General features: G+C 53.0%; 6 protein-coding genes across 6 annotated transcripts; all 6 read left to right on the top strand.

The window, feature by feature from the left end:
* Positions 1-1,321: 1,321 nt before the first annotated feature.
* Positions 1,322-2,458, top strand: LTS14_006011 (uncharacterized protein; the record flags this gene model as incomplete). The annotated part of the gene is made up of 1 exon (XM_064838709.1): positions 1,322-2,458. One exon carries the CDS (start codon positions 1,322-1,324, stop codon positions 2,456-2,458), a length of 1,137 nt encoding a protein of 378 aa, XP_064693534.1.
* A 587-nt stretch (positions 2,459-3,045) lies between these two features.
* Positions 3,046-4,605, top strand: UAP1 (UDP-N-acetylglucosamine pyrophosphorylase; the record flags this gene model as incomplete). The annotated part of the gene is made up of 1 exon (XM_064838708.1): positions 3,046-4,605. One exon carries the CDS (start codon positions 3,046-3,048, stop codon positions 4,603-4,605), a length of 1,560 nt encoding a protein of 519 aa, XP_064693533.1.
* Positions 4,606-5,415: 810 nt separating this feature from the next.
* GIS2 (gig suppressor) lies at positions 5,416-6,213 on the top strand (the record flags this gene model as incomplete). The annotated part of the gene is made up of 3 exons (XM_064838707.1): positions 5,416-5,509; positions 5,573-5,694; positions 5,749-6,213. 3 exons carry the CDS (start codon positions 5,416-5,418, stop codon positions 6,211-6,213), a joined length of 681 nt encoding a protein of 226 aa, XP_064693532.1.
* A 1,033-nt stretch (positions 6,214-7,246) lies between these two features.
* On the top strand, positions 7,247-8,322 carry DMC1 (Meiotic recombination protein dmc1; the record flags this gene model as incomplete). The annotated part of the gene is made up of 4 exons (XM_064838706.1): positions 7,247-7,354; positions 7,420-7,663; positions 7,723-8,199; positions 8,255-8,322. The coding sequence occupies 4 exons, from the start codon at positions 7,247-7,249 to the stop codon at positions 8,320-8,322; spliced, it is 897 nt and encodes a 298-aa protein (XP_064693531.1).
* A 419-nt stretch (positions 8,323-8,741) lies between these two features.
* Positions 8,742-9,728, top strand: LTS14_006007 (uncharacterized protein; the record flags this gene model as incomplete). Its single annotated transcript, XM_064838705.1, has 1 exon — positions 8,742-9,728. One exon carries the CDS (start codon positions 8,742-8,744, stop codon positions 9,726-9,728), a length of 987 nt encoding a protein of 328 aa, XP_064693530.1.
* Positions 9,729-11,120: 1,392 nt separating this feature from the next.
* Positions 11,121-14,860, top strand: SLN1 (Histidine kinase osmosensor; the record flags this gene model as incomplete). Its single annotated transcript, XM_064838704.1, has 2 exons — positions 11,121-14,479; positions 14,545-14,860. 2 exons carry the CDS (start codon positions 11,121-11,123, stop codon positions 14,858-14,860), a joined length of 3,675 nt encoding a protein of 1,224 aa, XP_064693529.1.
* Positions 14,861-14,862: the final 2 nt, after the last annotated feature.

Below are 14,862 nucleotides of genomic sequence, written 5' to 3'. Positions count from 1 at the left end.
CTTGCTGAGCCACCGCAACTCTTGATGTCGCTTCAGAAGTAGCTACAGATGCAGCTCTGGGTATGTCCATCGGCTGGCTACTAGCGATACTGCTAGGCCTTGGCTGATAGTTCATGAACGAGGGCGGAAGTATTGTCCGCTTTGATCCTGGCCGCGAGGACTGCGATCCTGTAGGAAAGCGTGCTTGGAGTGGTGTCGGTCCTGCATCGGGCGGATATGCCATACCAGATGACGATAGGTCGGTCTCAGTTGCCGGCGTCTCGACAGAACGATCTACATGGCTGTTGACGCTGCCAGTGAAACTTGATCGATAGTCGAGATATGTTGATCGGTTGCTCTGTTCATCGTTGGAATATGTTTTGCTGTCCCTTGCTCCGTCCATGTCTGCGTTGATGATATTCTGCTTATGCTATGTTTATGCTTGCTGAACACGAAGATATAGGCGTGATATGAAATCGGGAGCAAAATCTACAACGAGACAACAATGCTCCAAGCCAATACAAACCCTTTGCTAGACTACCGCAATGTATGCCGTTTGGTGAGGAAGAGAAGTCGCGTGAGGGCGCGGGCAGGAACAAATGTGGAGAAGCCGACGCAGGAACAAATGCCGTCACTTTGCAGGCACCGCGGAACCTTCGTTGTGCATGTTCGTAAATTGTGGGCGACATCATCTTCGCAATGCCATGTCTGAATGCTATGATGCGATAAGGAGTCGAGTCATAGGTATGCGAGAGCAGCGTTTGATCGAGAGTGAGTACGGAGTAGGGTATGGCTTGCTGCTGGTGGGATACTGGATCAACCATCATTGTACTTGCACCAGTCATGCCTCTAAGTGGCAGAATAGCACGAAGCTTCCGAGTCCATCTCGCGCCACCATAATTGACAGCCTGCAATACCAAGTAGGAGTCGCTCAGCTTCGTATTGGAGACCAGGTGTTTGAATCGCCATGAAACGTATTGTAGTATGCCTGCGCGCGAGAGACCTGATTATATCCTGGAGAGATGCGGGATTTATAAGGCCACTGAGCGTATGAATTGTACGGCAACCGATCAATCCAGTGCAATATGCGCCATCATATACTAGACGTTCGCGAGCGCATCCAAGTAGTGAAAGGTTTGGATTGGGCCGCACATGTTCACGTGGGGAGGTGGATAGTGGTAGAGGTAAGACCTTTGCCGCCCGCGTGAGTTCACGCGGTCACGCTACTGCTATTTTTGTCGCCCAGGGCACTCTCCACAACTTCCATCCACAACTTCACCTTCACCTGAGCAAATTTCGTCCTTTCTTACGCCGTGGAGACAAAACGGAGCCCCTCGAAAGCATGGTGCTGGTGGCAAGCCTCGAGAGCAGTGGCTCCGTTACGAGTGATCAAGTCTCAGCGTTCACTCCGGTCAATATACAGTCGATGGTAAGTATTGACAAGCCGGCAGACGCAAGGCTTGAATCGAAGAGCACGGGAGAGGATGTTGAAGCCGGTACTGAGCAGAGATTGAGTTCGATCTCCTCAAGAAACGAGCCCTCGGCCTTCATTATGGAAATCCCCATAGACATTCGCCTCGCAGAAGCTCCCGCCAGGTCACGGGAAGCTCAATCACAGTCCGCACCACGAGAACCAGTCGACGCCACGGAAGCAGCTAGTACAAAGCCTGACCTAGCCGACCCACAGTCATCACCGCAGATTGACACTTCTCAATTTAGTACACAACAGCCAGACTACCGTGCTCTTCAGCAACTAGCCAGTAGTGCAGCTATGGAGACTCATATGCGCTCTTCTCAGGCTCCAAGTCAGAGTATGGTCAAACATCCTCATTTTGTACAAACTATGTCAAGACCAGCGCAGCAATGGCCACAGCAGGTGAAATCACGCTTCAGCAATTATCGCTATCTAGCCCCCGCGCCACCACCACGAAGACCAGAAGAGGAATCTCGGCCCACCAATTTCTTTGATCTACCTGCTGAGATTCGAGTGGAGATCTACAAACTCGTCGTCCAGGATGTAGTCATCCACATTCTGCCCATGACTGCAGAGAACCGCCATTCGCCTCACTCTCTCTCCAGAACATCACGTCAAGTCCGCAACGAGATTATCCCAATAATGCACAGCACCTGCTCCATCCGCGCCAACGTGACCGACTTCAACTTCAGCGGCATGCTAGCCTGGATGCATCGTATCCCACCCACACAACAACACCATCTTCTCAAAAATCACAACCTGGAAATCAAGCTTTGCACGACTGCGAAAACGAGTCCGAACGGGCCGGAGAATTCGTTGAGGAAATGGCTGCATATGCGGGCTGATACTCATCGGCCGCAGCCCGCGTGGGTGTATACCGGTGCGCAGGCGCAGAGACCGGTGGGCAACGATATGCGGAGGAAGTATAAGAGGATGCCTGAGCCGGGAAAGAGGGCGGAGTTGAAGGTGATGTTGACTGCGCTGAAGGTCAATATACCTGAATGAGCGAAGTGGTCTTGTCTCAAGCGTATCCTGGCAGGTTGTTACTTGCGAGCTTGGAGTTGGGGAGTCCGTAATTCATGGCATATTGAAGCATGTGGTTTACTCTACGACGCTACGAACGAGGAAATGGGTTCTTCATGGCTCTGCTGGGCGGCAAGCTTGTATGATGACTACAGCATATGGTAATGCAGAGGTCATCACTTGACGTTAGGCTCTCTTTCTCATGAAAGCTTTCACAAGCAGAGTTAACTACTATACCATGGCTGGCCATGTTTACCTTCTCCAACCCTCTCTGTTCTTGATGCCTCTTCAGCATATATCCGGAGTTATGTCAACTGAGGCAATTCGTTATTTGAACCCTGCATGAGCATTGACGTCGTCACAGTCGCGCTCGTGTTTGGCGGGGCAATCCTTCTGAAACGCATTGCAAGCTCAGCTTGGCCAACACAATGACTGATCGATGTTGACCCAGATAGGTATTTGAAGTACCTGAATTCCTTTTCCTATAAAATCACAGATTTCGTGTCGGTTTCCTACTCGATACTCCCCATATTCGCCCATAGGACGTCTAGCAATAGCACGCCTGCATCATGGACGCCATGAAGAGCACGATGAACAACATGATGTCTGCCCTCAACATGGGCAGTAAGAAGCAAGAAGGTGAAGTATTACAACCACCATCAGAGAACGAATATAAGGAGCTACGAGAGAAGTATAAGGAAGCAAGGCAAGAACATGTCTTCAACTACTGGGACGATCTGAAGCCGGAGGAGAAAGGAGCACTCTTCGAACAACTACAAGGCTTCAGCCCTGAGCACAACAACAAGATCTCGGACAAGGCCATCAATCCTCCGAAACATGAGAGTGAAGACGAGAAGCCTAAGCTTGAACAACTACCCGACTCCGCCACCACATCAACAATCGACAGCAAGCAAGAGGATCTGGATCAATGGTACAAGGATGGCTTGAAGCTGATCTCGGAGAACAAAGTTGCTGTGGTACTCATGGCTGGTGGGCAAGGCACACGACTTGGCAGCTCTTTACCAAAGGGTCAATACAACATCGGTCTGCCAAGCGAGAAGAGCTTGTTCCAATTACAAGCCGAGCGGATCGTGCGGCTGCAACATCTCGCGGCGAAGCATCATGGAAAGGAGGTGTTGGACGTGGTAATCGCGTGGTATATCATGACATCGGGACCGACACGCAAACCTACAGAGAGCTTCTTCGTGGAGAAGAAGTACTTTGGCCTCTCACACAAGAACGTCACGATCTTCGAGCAGGGTGTCCTGCCATGCATCAACATGGAAGGCAAGATCTTGCTGGAAGAGAAGAGCAGAGTCGCTGTGGCACCAGACGGTAATGGCGGTCTGTACAACGCTCTCATCAATAGTGGCGTTGTGCAAGACATGGAGAAGCGCGGTGTGCAGCACATTCACATGTTTGGTGTGGACAACTGCCTCGTCCGTGTAGCGGATCCAACCTTCATCGGCTTTAGTGCGTCGAAGAAAGTTGACATCGCCACGAAAGTCGTCCGGAAGCGTGATGCCAAGGAGTCCGTTGGCCTGATCTTGCAAAAGAACGGCAAGCCAGATGTTGTCGAGTATTCGGAGATGGATGACGCGACAGCTGAAGCGAAGGATCCCAAGGATAGCGAGCTCCTTAAGTTCCGTGCCGCGAATATTGTCAACCATTACTACTCGTTCGGCTTCCTGCAAAGTATCCCCGACTGGGTTCATAGGCTACCTCACCACGTGGCGAAGAAGAAGATTCCTGCCATCCCTTTCGACTCGAAAGACGGAAGGCAAGTCAAACCAGAGAAGCCAAATGGCATCAAGCTCGAGCAGTTCGTCTTCGATTGCTTCCCATTCGTCTCCATGGACAGGTTCGCCTGTATGGAAGTGAAGCGCGAAGATGAATTCTCAGCCCTGAAGAACGCTCCTGGTAGTAAGGACGACAGCCCCGAGACGTCCAAGAAGGACATCATGGCCCAGGGAGCAAGGTTTTTGAAGGGTGCTGGGGCGACAGTGACGAGCGAGAAGGAGGATGAGGGTGTGGAAGTCAGTCCGTTAATCAGCTATGCAGGAGAGGGTCTGGAGTACTTGAAGGGGCGAGAGATCAGGGCGCCGGCTGTTATTGAAAAGCAGGAGTAGCTCATTCGTCAAATGCTCACTCAGTACTGAAGGCCTCACTGGGTCACACGACAGGTTGTAATGGTATGAATGGGACAAAGACGTGCTTTTGAGGCGAGACATGGCGCATAGCATTAGATAGACGACTACGAAGATATGACACCACACTTGCGATTCGAAGTCTCTTCTTTGAACGACTCTCACGTGCCCATATATCGATGGCATGCACAGACCAACAGTCATTAAATCTTGGCTCGGCTGTTCTACGCTAGCGCGGAATTTTGCATCCCGTCCCTACCAAGCGTCAAGCCTGCGCCAGCTTTCCTTTGTTCTCGTTCAGTTCTTCGTACGACATCGTCACTTTCTCAGCCTTTTCGACATCGTTTTTCGTGGTTGAGGAGCTGGTGCTGAGGTGATTGGGAGGTTGCTGAAGACGAAGGTGAGTTGATGACAGATGGGAGGAGAGGAGAGGGAAGAGGAGTAAAGTTGGTACGGCACGGGCGTATTTGCAGGCAGCCGGGTGTTGCGATAAGAGGTCGCGGATACCTGCATGCGAGTGCGCGGCTCCGGTGTCTCGTGTGGTCTTGCCACGAGAGTGGACACAGCGAATGTGAAATGTGACTCGTGCTAATATGGGTGATTTGACAGGTAGAAGCGATATAGATACGAGGAAGTCGAAGCAGAAGCAGAAGAGTAGAAGGCAGGATGTCTTCTCTTTCCCGTCGAGCCTGCTACAAGTGTGGCAATGTGGGCCATTATGCGGAAGTGTGCTCCAGCAGCGAGCGCTTGTGCTACAACTGCAAGCAGCCTGGTAAGAGACTCGGTCCAGACATGAAATCAGAGGAGGATACGTGCAGATGGCTGACCGCTTGTCCCTCGACAGGCCACGAGAGCAACAACTGCCCGCTTCCTAGGACGACCGAGAGTAAGTCACATCTACATCCAGCAAGAAACTGCCTTTCAAGAAGTAAGCTGACAATGGATCTAGCGAAGCAGTGCTACCACTGCCAGGGACTTGGCCATGTCCAGGCTGATTGCCCTACCCTCCGATTGAGCGGCGGCGCTGCTGGCGGACGCTGCTACTCCTGCGGTCAAGCTGGCCATCTGGCTGTAAGTAATCATCTTAACCAGCCAGAACGGCCGCAATGATTGACCAGGTCCCAGCGCAACTGCCCAACCCCGAACACGAACCCAGCTGGTGCTGCACCTGCTGCGCCCGCTGCTGCCGCCGCTGCTCCAGTGCCTGCTCAAGCTCCAGTCGGCCGTGGTGCTGGTGGCTTCCGAGGAGGACGTGGTGGCTACTCTGGTGTCCAGACCAACCGTGCCGCTACCTGCTACAAATGTGGTGGGCCCAATCACTTCGCTCGTGATTGCCAGGCCCAGGCCATGAAGTGCTACGCTTGTGGCAAGCTTGGCCACATCTCGCGCGACTGCACTGCCCCGAACGGCGGTACGCCGAATGCGCCCAGCAAGACGTGCTATAAGTGTGGTCAGGTTGGGCACATCAGCCGTGACTGCACCCAGGCCGATGCTACCAATGGCGAGGCTGCACCCGCTGCTGACGGCAACGAGGCGGCGGCTGCTGTCGAGGTCGCTGCTCCAGCTGCGCCTGCGGCTGTTGCTGCTTAGGTCCATCAGGACCTCCATACGCGCTCCATCTGGCCTGCGGAGCAATATGGCGCATAACGATCTAGGCTTTGCGACTTCGTACCGAGCATCCTTTGACGACTGTTACGACCATCACGAAACCCCAGCATAAACCTGCACCTTTGGAGAATAACAAAATCGAACGAACTTGTGGATGGCCTCTTTACACGAGAGGCAGCGCGAGTGAGGAGAGAAGAGGGAGGTAGACAAGTGGAGAACCAGCGCAACGTGGGAGTGGTGGCAATGGTGGTCTGCCGACGAGGACGGGATGGCATATTGCATTCTCCTTTTGGTGGTGTGCGAAAGCGCGAAAAGCGGATGTGGATGGCTTCAAATATACATATGATTTTGTATATGTGCCTTCTACATACTTACATCGCATTGATGAGCGGGGCTCTGTTGTGTCCTCGAATGTGTCCTGGTTGTGTGCACTAAGGGATCGCGTGCCAAGACATGAAGTTGGCTTCAACGACGTCTCTTCAACATGAGACGCGAAGGCGACTGCACCTTCCTTGATGGCTGCGACTGGACCACACAGCATCATGGCGCGACTTGACCCGACTTCATGTCGTCGACCTCAGCATCCCTTCTCTACTCTTCACTGCATCCTCCTTGTCTCTCTACACACCGCCACCGTCAAATCTCTTGCTATCTACTACCATCCCGTCTGCTTCACCTGATTTGCAACGTATCGCTCAGCTACAACTTCACTCCGCACACTTGTTCGCAATGCCTGCTTCGGAGTCTGGTAGCGATGATGGCGATGCGAGACACAGAGGCCCAGCCAACCAATGAGCCACTGTACTAACAACACTCACAGAACGAGAGCCTCATTGTCGACATTGATGCATTGGCCAGCCACGGTAGGTCACCGGCATACACTCAACCTGGCAGGCCACTGGCTGACATTGTGACGCAGGTATCAATCAGGCAGACATCCTCAAGCTCAAGACCAACGGCATATGGACAGTCGTGGTATGTCATGGGCTTGTAATACTGATGACCGTATTAATTGATGTCTGTGCAGAGCGTCAACAACACGCTGAGCAAGCACCTACTCAAGATCAAGGGATTCTCTGAGATCAAGGTCGAGAAGGTCAAGGAGGCCGCGAAGAAGTGCCTGGTATGTTTTAAAGCTGCTCAAACTTTCTGTGGTCATGTCCTCCATGGCTAACATGACTCCTACAGCCAAGTGGCGCATGCGGCTTCATCACAGGTGCCGAGACACTGATCCTGCGCAAGCAATGTTTCCGCCTGTCGACTGGTAGCAAGCAGTGGGATGCTATCTTGAACGGAGGCTTCGAGTCCAAGAGCATCAGCGAGGTGTATGGCGAGTATCGTTGTGGAAAGACGCAGCTTGCTCATACGCTGTCCGTCATTGCTCAGTTACCGAGGGAGCACGGCGGCGGTGGTGGCAAAGTGGCCTGGGTCGGTAAGGCAATCGTTTCATATCACCAATTGCGCGGCGTCGCTGCTGACATTCTTGTCCAGACACTGAAGGCACTTTCCGTCCCGAACGCATTGTCCAGATCGCTGAACGCTTCGGCTTGGACCCGGAAGTGGCCAACGAGAACATCATTCAATCCCGCGCAGCGAATAGCGAGCAGCAGTCTACCCTGATCTACGATCTCTCCGAGCAGCTTGCCACTGGCGAGTTCCGACTTCTCGTCATCGACAGCTTGATGGCACTCTTCCGCATCGACTTCATCGGCCGTGGCGAGCTTGCCGACCGTCAGCAGAAGCTCGGCCTTTTCCTCGATAAACTTCACAAGATCTCGGAGGAGTTCAACGTCGTCGTCTTCTACACGAACCAGGTCCAGTCAGATCCGGGTGCTAGTGCTCTGTTCGCTGGCGCTGATGGCCGCAAGCCTGTAGGTGGGCACGTCGTCGCTCATGCTTCTACCACGCGAGTTCTCTTGAGGAAGGGTCGAGGTGGAGAGAGGGTGGCCAAGGTCCAAGACTCGCCGGGTATGCGGTGTCTCGTTCTTTTATGGTTGCAGCATCGTGCTAACGGTCGTCTCAGATTGTCCTGAGGCAGAGGCTACCTACATCATAACGACTGGTGGGATCAACGATCCTGATAAGGCGTGAGCTCATGGAGCAGATCATAGCCAGAAAGGACCTGCTGTCCATAAGCGGCTACTATGTTCATCAAGCATGCTGTTGTTCGTCGCTTCAGAGGTTGAAGTCGGTGCTACATCGATTATCTATGTGTATGTCATATGACTTGATGGGACTTGCGAGGCACATTAGCGTCAAAATGGAGCTGTACGAGATAGTCATTCGATAACTTTGTTCAGTTCACCTTGTCATCATCAAACTCGAGTGTATTGGAGTTGAGAAAGTGCAAGGACGTCTCGCATGAACATCCGACTACAGTCGACTAAATGTCTCAAACACCAAAGTTCCTGCCTCGGCCGGATAATTTCGTCCAGTAATGTTCTTCACATGCGAAGAGAATCAACTCAGAGTTACCAGTTCGTCGGTCAGGCAAGGTCACGGCTGGCACGATGGTACCCGTACCTCCTCCAGATAATGTCATGCCTACCAAACTCAAAGCGACCGTCCCAATAAGTGTCAACGACTTCGTGGTCCTCCCTCTAACACTTCCGACCACACCATCTTACCCGGTCGATGCAAAGCACTATCTCTACCTCCGACTCAATGCGCCAAAGCTGCCAACAGATAGCACACCACGAGAAGTCTTCTGCGTAAATGTGCCTTTCGACGCGACAGCTGCGACTCTGAAGGTGCTCTTTTCGCAACAGCTTGGTGGTGGAAGGCTGGAAGAAGTGAGGTTCGAGGGTGGTATCAGAACCAGCAAAGGCATCGCTGCGCCTCTTACGCAAAGTAGAGGGAAGAAGCGGAAGCGTGGGCTGGAGTTCGAGGGAGGTGGAGAGGCCGAAGTGGTGGAGGTCGGACAACTACCGCAAGTATGGGATCGAGAACTTCATCCGGGTGGGAGCACGGCGGTAGTGAGATTTGTGGACAAAGAGAGCGCTGAACTCGCTTTACGAGCTGCGAAACAAGCGGTCAAGAGTGGGAGGACCATCATGTGGGACACACCTGCTTCTGCAGGAGACGAAGACGCAAGACCACTAGGCTCAGCACGCTACCTTGCACACCACACATTGCGCTACCCAGACCCAGCAACCCTACAAGAGAGCGTAGATACCTTCATCTCAGCCTTCAACGCCCAGGATGACGCGCGGAATAAGGAGCTCGCTCGTCTCAGAGCAGTGCCAGACGAGGACGGTTTCGTCACAGTGACGAGGGGAGCGAAGCAGAAGCCGGCAGAACTTGTTGCTGAGGAGGCTGCGGAGCGGGAGCGACAGAAGAAGAAGAGGGAGAGGAAGCAGGTTGGTGAGGACTTTTATAGATTTCAGAACCGGGAGAAGAGGAAGGAGGAGCAGAGGGGGTTGGTGAGGGGATTTGAGGAGGATGGGAGGAGGTTGGAGGAGCTGCGGGCCAGGAGGGGGAGGATGAGGGTGGAGTGAAGGTGTTTGTAGGGCCATTACCGACAATACCAAGTGTTCTTGCTCGAGACGGCGAGTCCTCGGCTTCGAATGCTCAGGTTGTTCGTCGAGCAAATCGAGAGCCAAAGCCGACGTGATTCTGTCACCATCCGTACAGTCTATCCTGATTTCATATTGTCCAGTGACGCATGCACCTCTAAGCGACGTCGTAAACGCTTCTGTGTCTGATGTGCAACAAGCGTCTTCTTTGTCCGAAGAGCACAAGGCCACGATCCGTAGTCGACAGTCACCAACACAGACTGTACTATTGAAGTCAGTATGCATAACCCGCTGAGGTCTGCCGACTCCAGAGCATTCTGATATACCATCCAGCTTGAGACAATGCCGTATTAATTCTTGCGCGATCCACCGAAGCTGTACGAAATTTTGCCTCAAACCTTACAGCGGCAAATCCGTCGCGCCAAAGTCAAGTAGAGAGCTTTGTGGGGAACCACGAGGCTACCCAAACTCTCGTGCTCCACTAGCTTGCTCATGGCATTGGAACATAATTGACGATTGGAACAGCTCGGCGCAGATCATGTTTGGGTCAGGTCTTGATGATCTAGATCTGTAGCACTTTGGACTCACATCAGTGGCGAGGGCGGTGGTGACGATCCGACACGGGTGATAAGGGGTGGTTCGATCGTGCGATCCATGGCCACGCGAATGCGGATCAGAGCGTAATAAGCTACTTCCGCGCCCCGTTTTGCTTTCTTTCGCGACTTCATCCTTGGCCGTGCATTCCTTCATAGCCGGTGAGATGATCGATGGCCAGGAGTTGCATTGTACATCTCACGCCACCAGTATTACTGTGTTGTCTCATCCTGAGCTGTATAGATCCTATCAATCTACCTATGATTCTTGATATACCCTACTGTGTTTTAGCGAAGGAAGAATTATTATAGTTCTACACGAGTCGATACTCCGCCTAATATTGCCAGGTGCAGACGGCTTGCATTTGACGCTCGGCTAGCGTCGCCAGTAACACTACTCGTTCCCTGTGCGTTTCCACCTGGCCAGGTCGAAGATCGCGTGCAAGTCCTGTGCTTACTACTACACGACCTACTGATTCTTGTTCTTCTTCTCCGACATTCCTTTGTTCGATGTTCTTCGGCGACACGGTTAAACTTCTGTTGAGAGGAGGACGGGCATGAATTACACGCGAACACTCGGCGACTTTCCTACGCTGGCTCGCGTCCCTAAACGCTGCAGCCGAGCAAGCCAAGCGATTGGGTAAGGCGAGAGGGAGGAAGTGGACATATTGTGTCTCGTGGGAGAAGGATATCAGCTTCGCAAGAGAGGCTTCGGTGACCTGGTATACCTGAGGCAGAGAGCTTTCCACCACCACCGGGGCGGGCCCGAGACCACCGAGCGATGAGGATATCCATTCGAGCACAGCTGGGTCTACTCATCCTGCTTTCTTCCCTGATCGGCCTGGCCGTCGTCTCGGTAGCAACATGGGTTTCCAACCACAACTTCGTCCTCAGCATCCGCTCCTCACGACTTTCCCTGACCGCGGCCTTGAAAGCTGCGCAGCTGGCCAGCAACCTCAACCTCATGCAGACGTCTGCCAACTTCATCACTACCCGGGTTTTGATACAGAGCGCGCTACAACGCTATAATGAGGGCAATAACAGCGAGTCGAATTGGATTAGGGCATCAGGTGATATGTCGGACGCTGTCAGCGGCGGTAGTTCCGTTGGGCAATCACTTCTGCTGCAGAGCAGGGTCTTTCCACCCGATGGCAGCCAGGGCACGATCGCTTCCCTCCTGAACACTTCGAGCTCGTCAATGAATAACACCATCCGACTTCCTTACAATTGCCCAGATGGCAAACCTGTTTATCTTGGCGATGGAAATTGTGGCGATCTCGATCTTGGATATCCACCACAGCTTTACCCGAACCTGACGTACATCACTGAGTACTACAACAGCACAACGAATATTCCGGAAGCCAAGTATGGAGGTCAGACTCTTGGTCCTAGCTCGACCATGCTCATGGGACCTTTGATCTTAAATGACAGCTCTTCGCTGGTTTCAATGACGATGCCGATTGTCAATAATACTAGTGCTACCGACATACTTGGCTGGATCACTGTTGTCATGGACGGCTCCCTGATTCAGAGCGTCTTATCTTCGAACGAGGGACTCGAAAATACTGGCGAAACTCTACTGATCGGGCCGGCCGCCACCTCGAATATGTTTCCGGGTGGTTTCCTGTACAATTCAAACGATGGTAGTGATTTCAAGGTGCAGTATGTGTACCCGCTCAATCCGTCAGACAAGACAAGGCACCCGGATCATGTCTATGGGACTACGAATGCTCCTTTCAGCGCTGGTGAATATCCAGTCGTCGTGTCAGCTTTCACGCACCAGACTGGTCAGTCCGACAACTCTGGCGCCATGCTCAAAGCAAAGAACGAGAATGGGCAAAAAGTCTCAGTGGGGTACGCATTGCCGCAGCAGGAGATTGTCAATTGGGCCATCATCGTGGAGCAGTCTCGGGGAGAAGTATGGCAGCCGATTAATCGCCTGCGAGATATCCTTCTGGCTTGTGTCTTTGCGACTGCGGCGCTTATGGCCATTATTGCTTTCCCTCTCGCGCATGTCTTTAGCTTACCGATCAGGAGGCTGCGAGAAGCGACAAGACGGTCCATGGAACCACCGAATGCGACGCTTAGTCGGTCGAGCTTGGATTCACTCAGATCTGGTATGGCGGGCTTGCGGGACGGAGCGAACGGCGAGGTCGTCGAATCGGGTGCAGATGCTGCAGCTGCAGATGCAGCTCTAGCCCGCAAAGAAGGCTTTAGCAATCCTGTCTCCAACTGGCGAAAACGGCAGGTCGAGGAGAAGGAACGTCGGCGCGAAGCGAGACGGAAACGGGTCTTCAAAATCCCTGGCAAGGTCAAAGAGCGCAAGACCTGCATCAAGGATGAACTTACCGATCTCACATCGACCTTCAACGAAATGTCCGATGAACTCATGATGCAGTACGAGCGTCTCGAGGATCGGGTACAACAACGTACTGCCGAGCTCGAACTCAGCAAGAAAGCCGCCGAGGCCGCGAACGAGAGCAAGACGTTGTTCATAGCGAATATATCACATGAGCTGAAGACACCACTGAACGGTATCCTGGGCATGTGCGCTGTATGCATGCAAGAAGATGATCCTATGAGGCTGAAGAGAAGTCTCGGCATCATCTACAAGAGTGGCGACCTGCTCCTGAACCTGCTTACCGATCTGTTGACGTTCTCGAAGAATCAGGTCGGGCAGCATCTTACGCTTGATGATAAGGAGTTCAAGCTGCGAGAAGTCAGTAGTCAGCTCTTGGCTATTTTCGATAAGCAGGCTCGTGAAGGAGGTATTGGGTTGAAGGTTCTTTTCGAGGGTGTGGGAGGAGTGGAGGGCGAGGGTGAGGTACATGGGCATGACGAGATGCATGTGGAGAAGAAGGAATTTGGGCCTGCTGGCACTGGCAGAGTGAAGAATATGATATTATGGGGCGACATCCACAGGATTCTACAGGTGGTGATTAATCTGGTGTCCAACGCTCTGAAGTTCACGCCCTCTGGTGGGTCCGTAATCGTCACGATTCGATGCTTGCCTGAGCTACCGGATCTTGGATCGAGAAAGGGCTCTTTGAACTCGAGACAGTCGAGACAGCGGTCTTCCAGGCATAAGGGCTCCGATGCAAGTCTCGCTATCAGTACGGCGAATGCGATCAACGCGAAGGACAAGCCCTATGGCATGGCGCATGCGACTAATCACGAGCGCGCGCCTTCGCCTCCGCCTGGAAGATTCCTTAACTTTGAGTTCGAGGTCACGGACACGGGACCAGGCATACCTGAAAATTTACTAGACAAGATCTTCGAGCCATTTGTGCAAGGTGATCTGGGACTGAGCAAGAAGTACGGCGGCACTGGACTTGGTCTATCGATCTGCACGCAACTAGCAAGTCTGATGCGAGGATCGATGGGCGTGCAGAGCGAGGTAGGGGAGGGATCGACGTTCTGGATGCAGATACCAATCCGACATATTCAAAGCAGAGCGGACAGTACTGCCTCCTCAGCTGTAGATCTGACAGATACCGCGCGACGATCGGAGGATGCAGATGGGCTTTCGCATACACACACGCCTCGGGATCGACGGAGTAGGCATCTAGCTGATGAACATGATGGTACTGCCCTCAAAAACCACACGGCTACCACAACCGATCCTGCAACGGCCTCCACGAACGGTACGAGCAACCCCGGTGCACCCGTCACCAATGAATCTCAGCCACGACTTGTCGGTTTCAGCCAGCCGTTCTTCGCCGCTTCACAGCCAATGGAAAGCCCTGGCTCGCAACCAGCGGCCATGGAGAAGATGACTGCAGAGGCCACGCGTGGTGGCAGAATCCGTGTGTTAGTCGCCGAAGACAACAAAGTGAATCAGGAAGTCGTGCTCCGCATGCTCAAGCTCGAGGATATCTACGACGTCACGGTCGCCAAAGATGGTCAGGAAGCTCTGGATCGTGTGCGAGAGTCGATGGCAGCCTCCGAAGGGGATGGGAGCACTGGTGTGCAGCCCTACAACCTCATATTCATGGACGTTCAAATGCCGAACGTGGATGGTCTGACAAGCACGAGGCTGATCAGAGAGATCGGATATCAAGCTCCCATTGTAGCGCTCACTGCTTTCGCGGAGGAGAGCAATATCAAGGACTGCTATGATTCGGGCATGAATTACTTCTTGTATGTTTTCAAAACAAGCCTCGCGAATCCTGGTAGGAGTACCGTACTGACATGTTGAATGACAGATCCAAGCCTATCCGCCGGCCGCAGCTAAAGAAAGTGCTTAAGGAGTATTGTGCCCCGATCCCTGAGGAGAACGAGGACACGCCGCCTGAAGTCGCGGCTCAACGTGCCTCTGTTGCGGGAGGTCAGAACACTACTATCGTCATGGTGCAGGCTCCTAGCTCTAATGGTGGCGGGAGGATGGATGGAGGGAGTGATGAGAAGGAGAAGCTGGCATCTCCTGCTGCCGTCGTCAACGGGACGTCAACGCACACGAATGCCGCGTTAGAGTCACCACTCGAGAGCACGGAGCCAGTCTCCCCTTTCTCGACCTCCTGAGA

The sequence above is a fragment of the Recurvomyces mirabilis genome (genome assembly GCF_035927965.1).
Source record: "Recurvomyces mirabilis strain CCFEE 5264 chromosome Unknown scaffold_15, whole genome shotgun sequence".
NCBI lineage: Eukaryota > Fungi > Ascomycota > Dothideomycetes > Mycosphaerellales > Teratosphaeriaceae > Recurvomyces > Recurvomyces mirabilis.
Note: the sequence above shows the minus strand (reverse complement) of the source record. Positions and strands in the feature narration are given on the sequence as shown.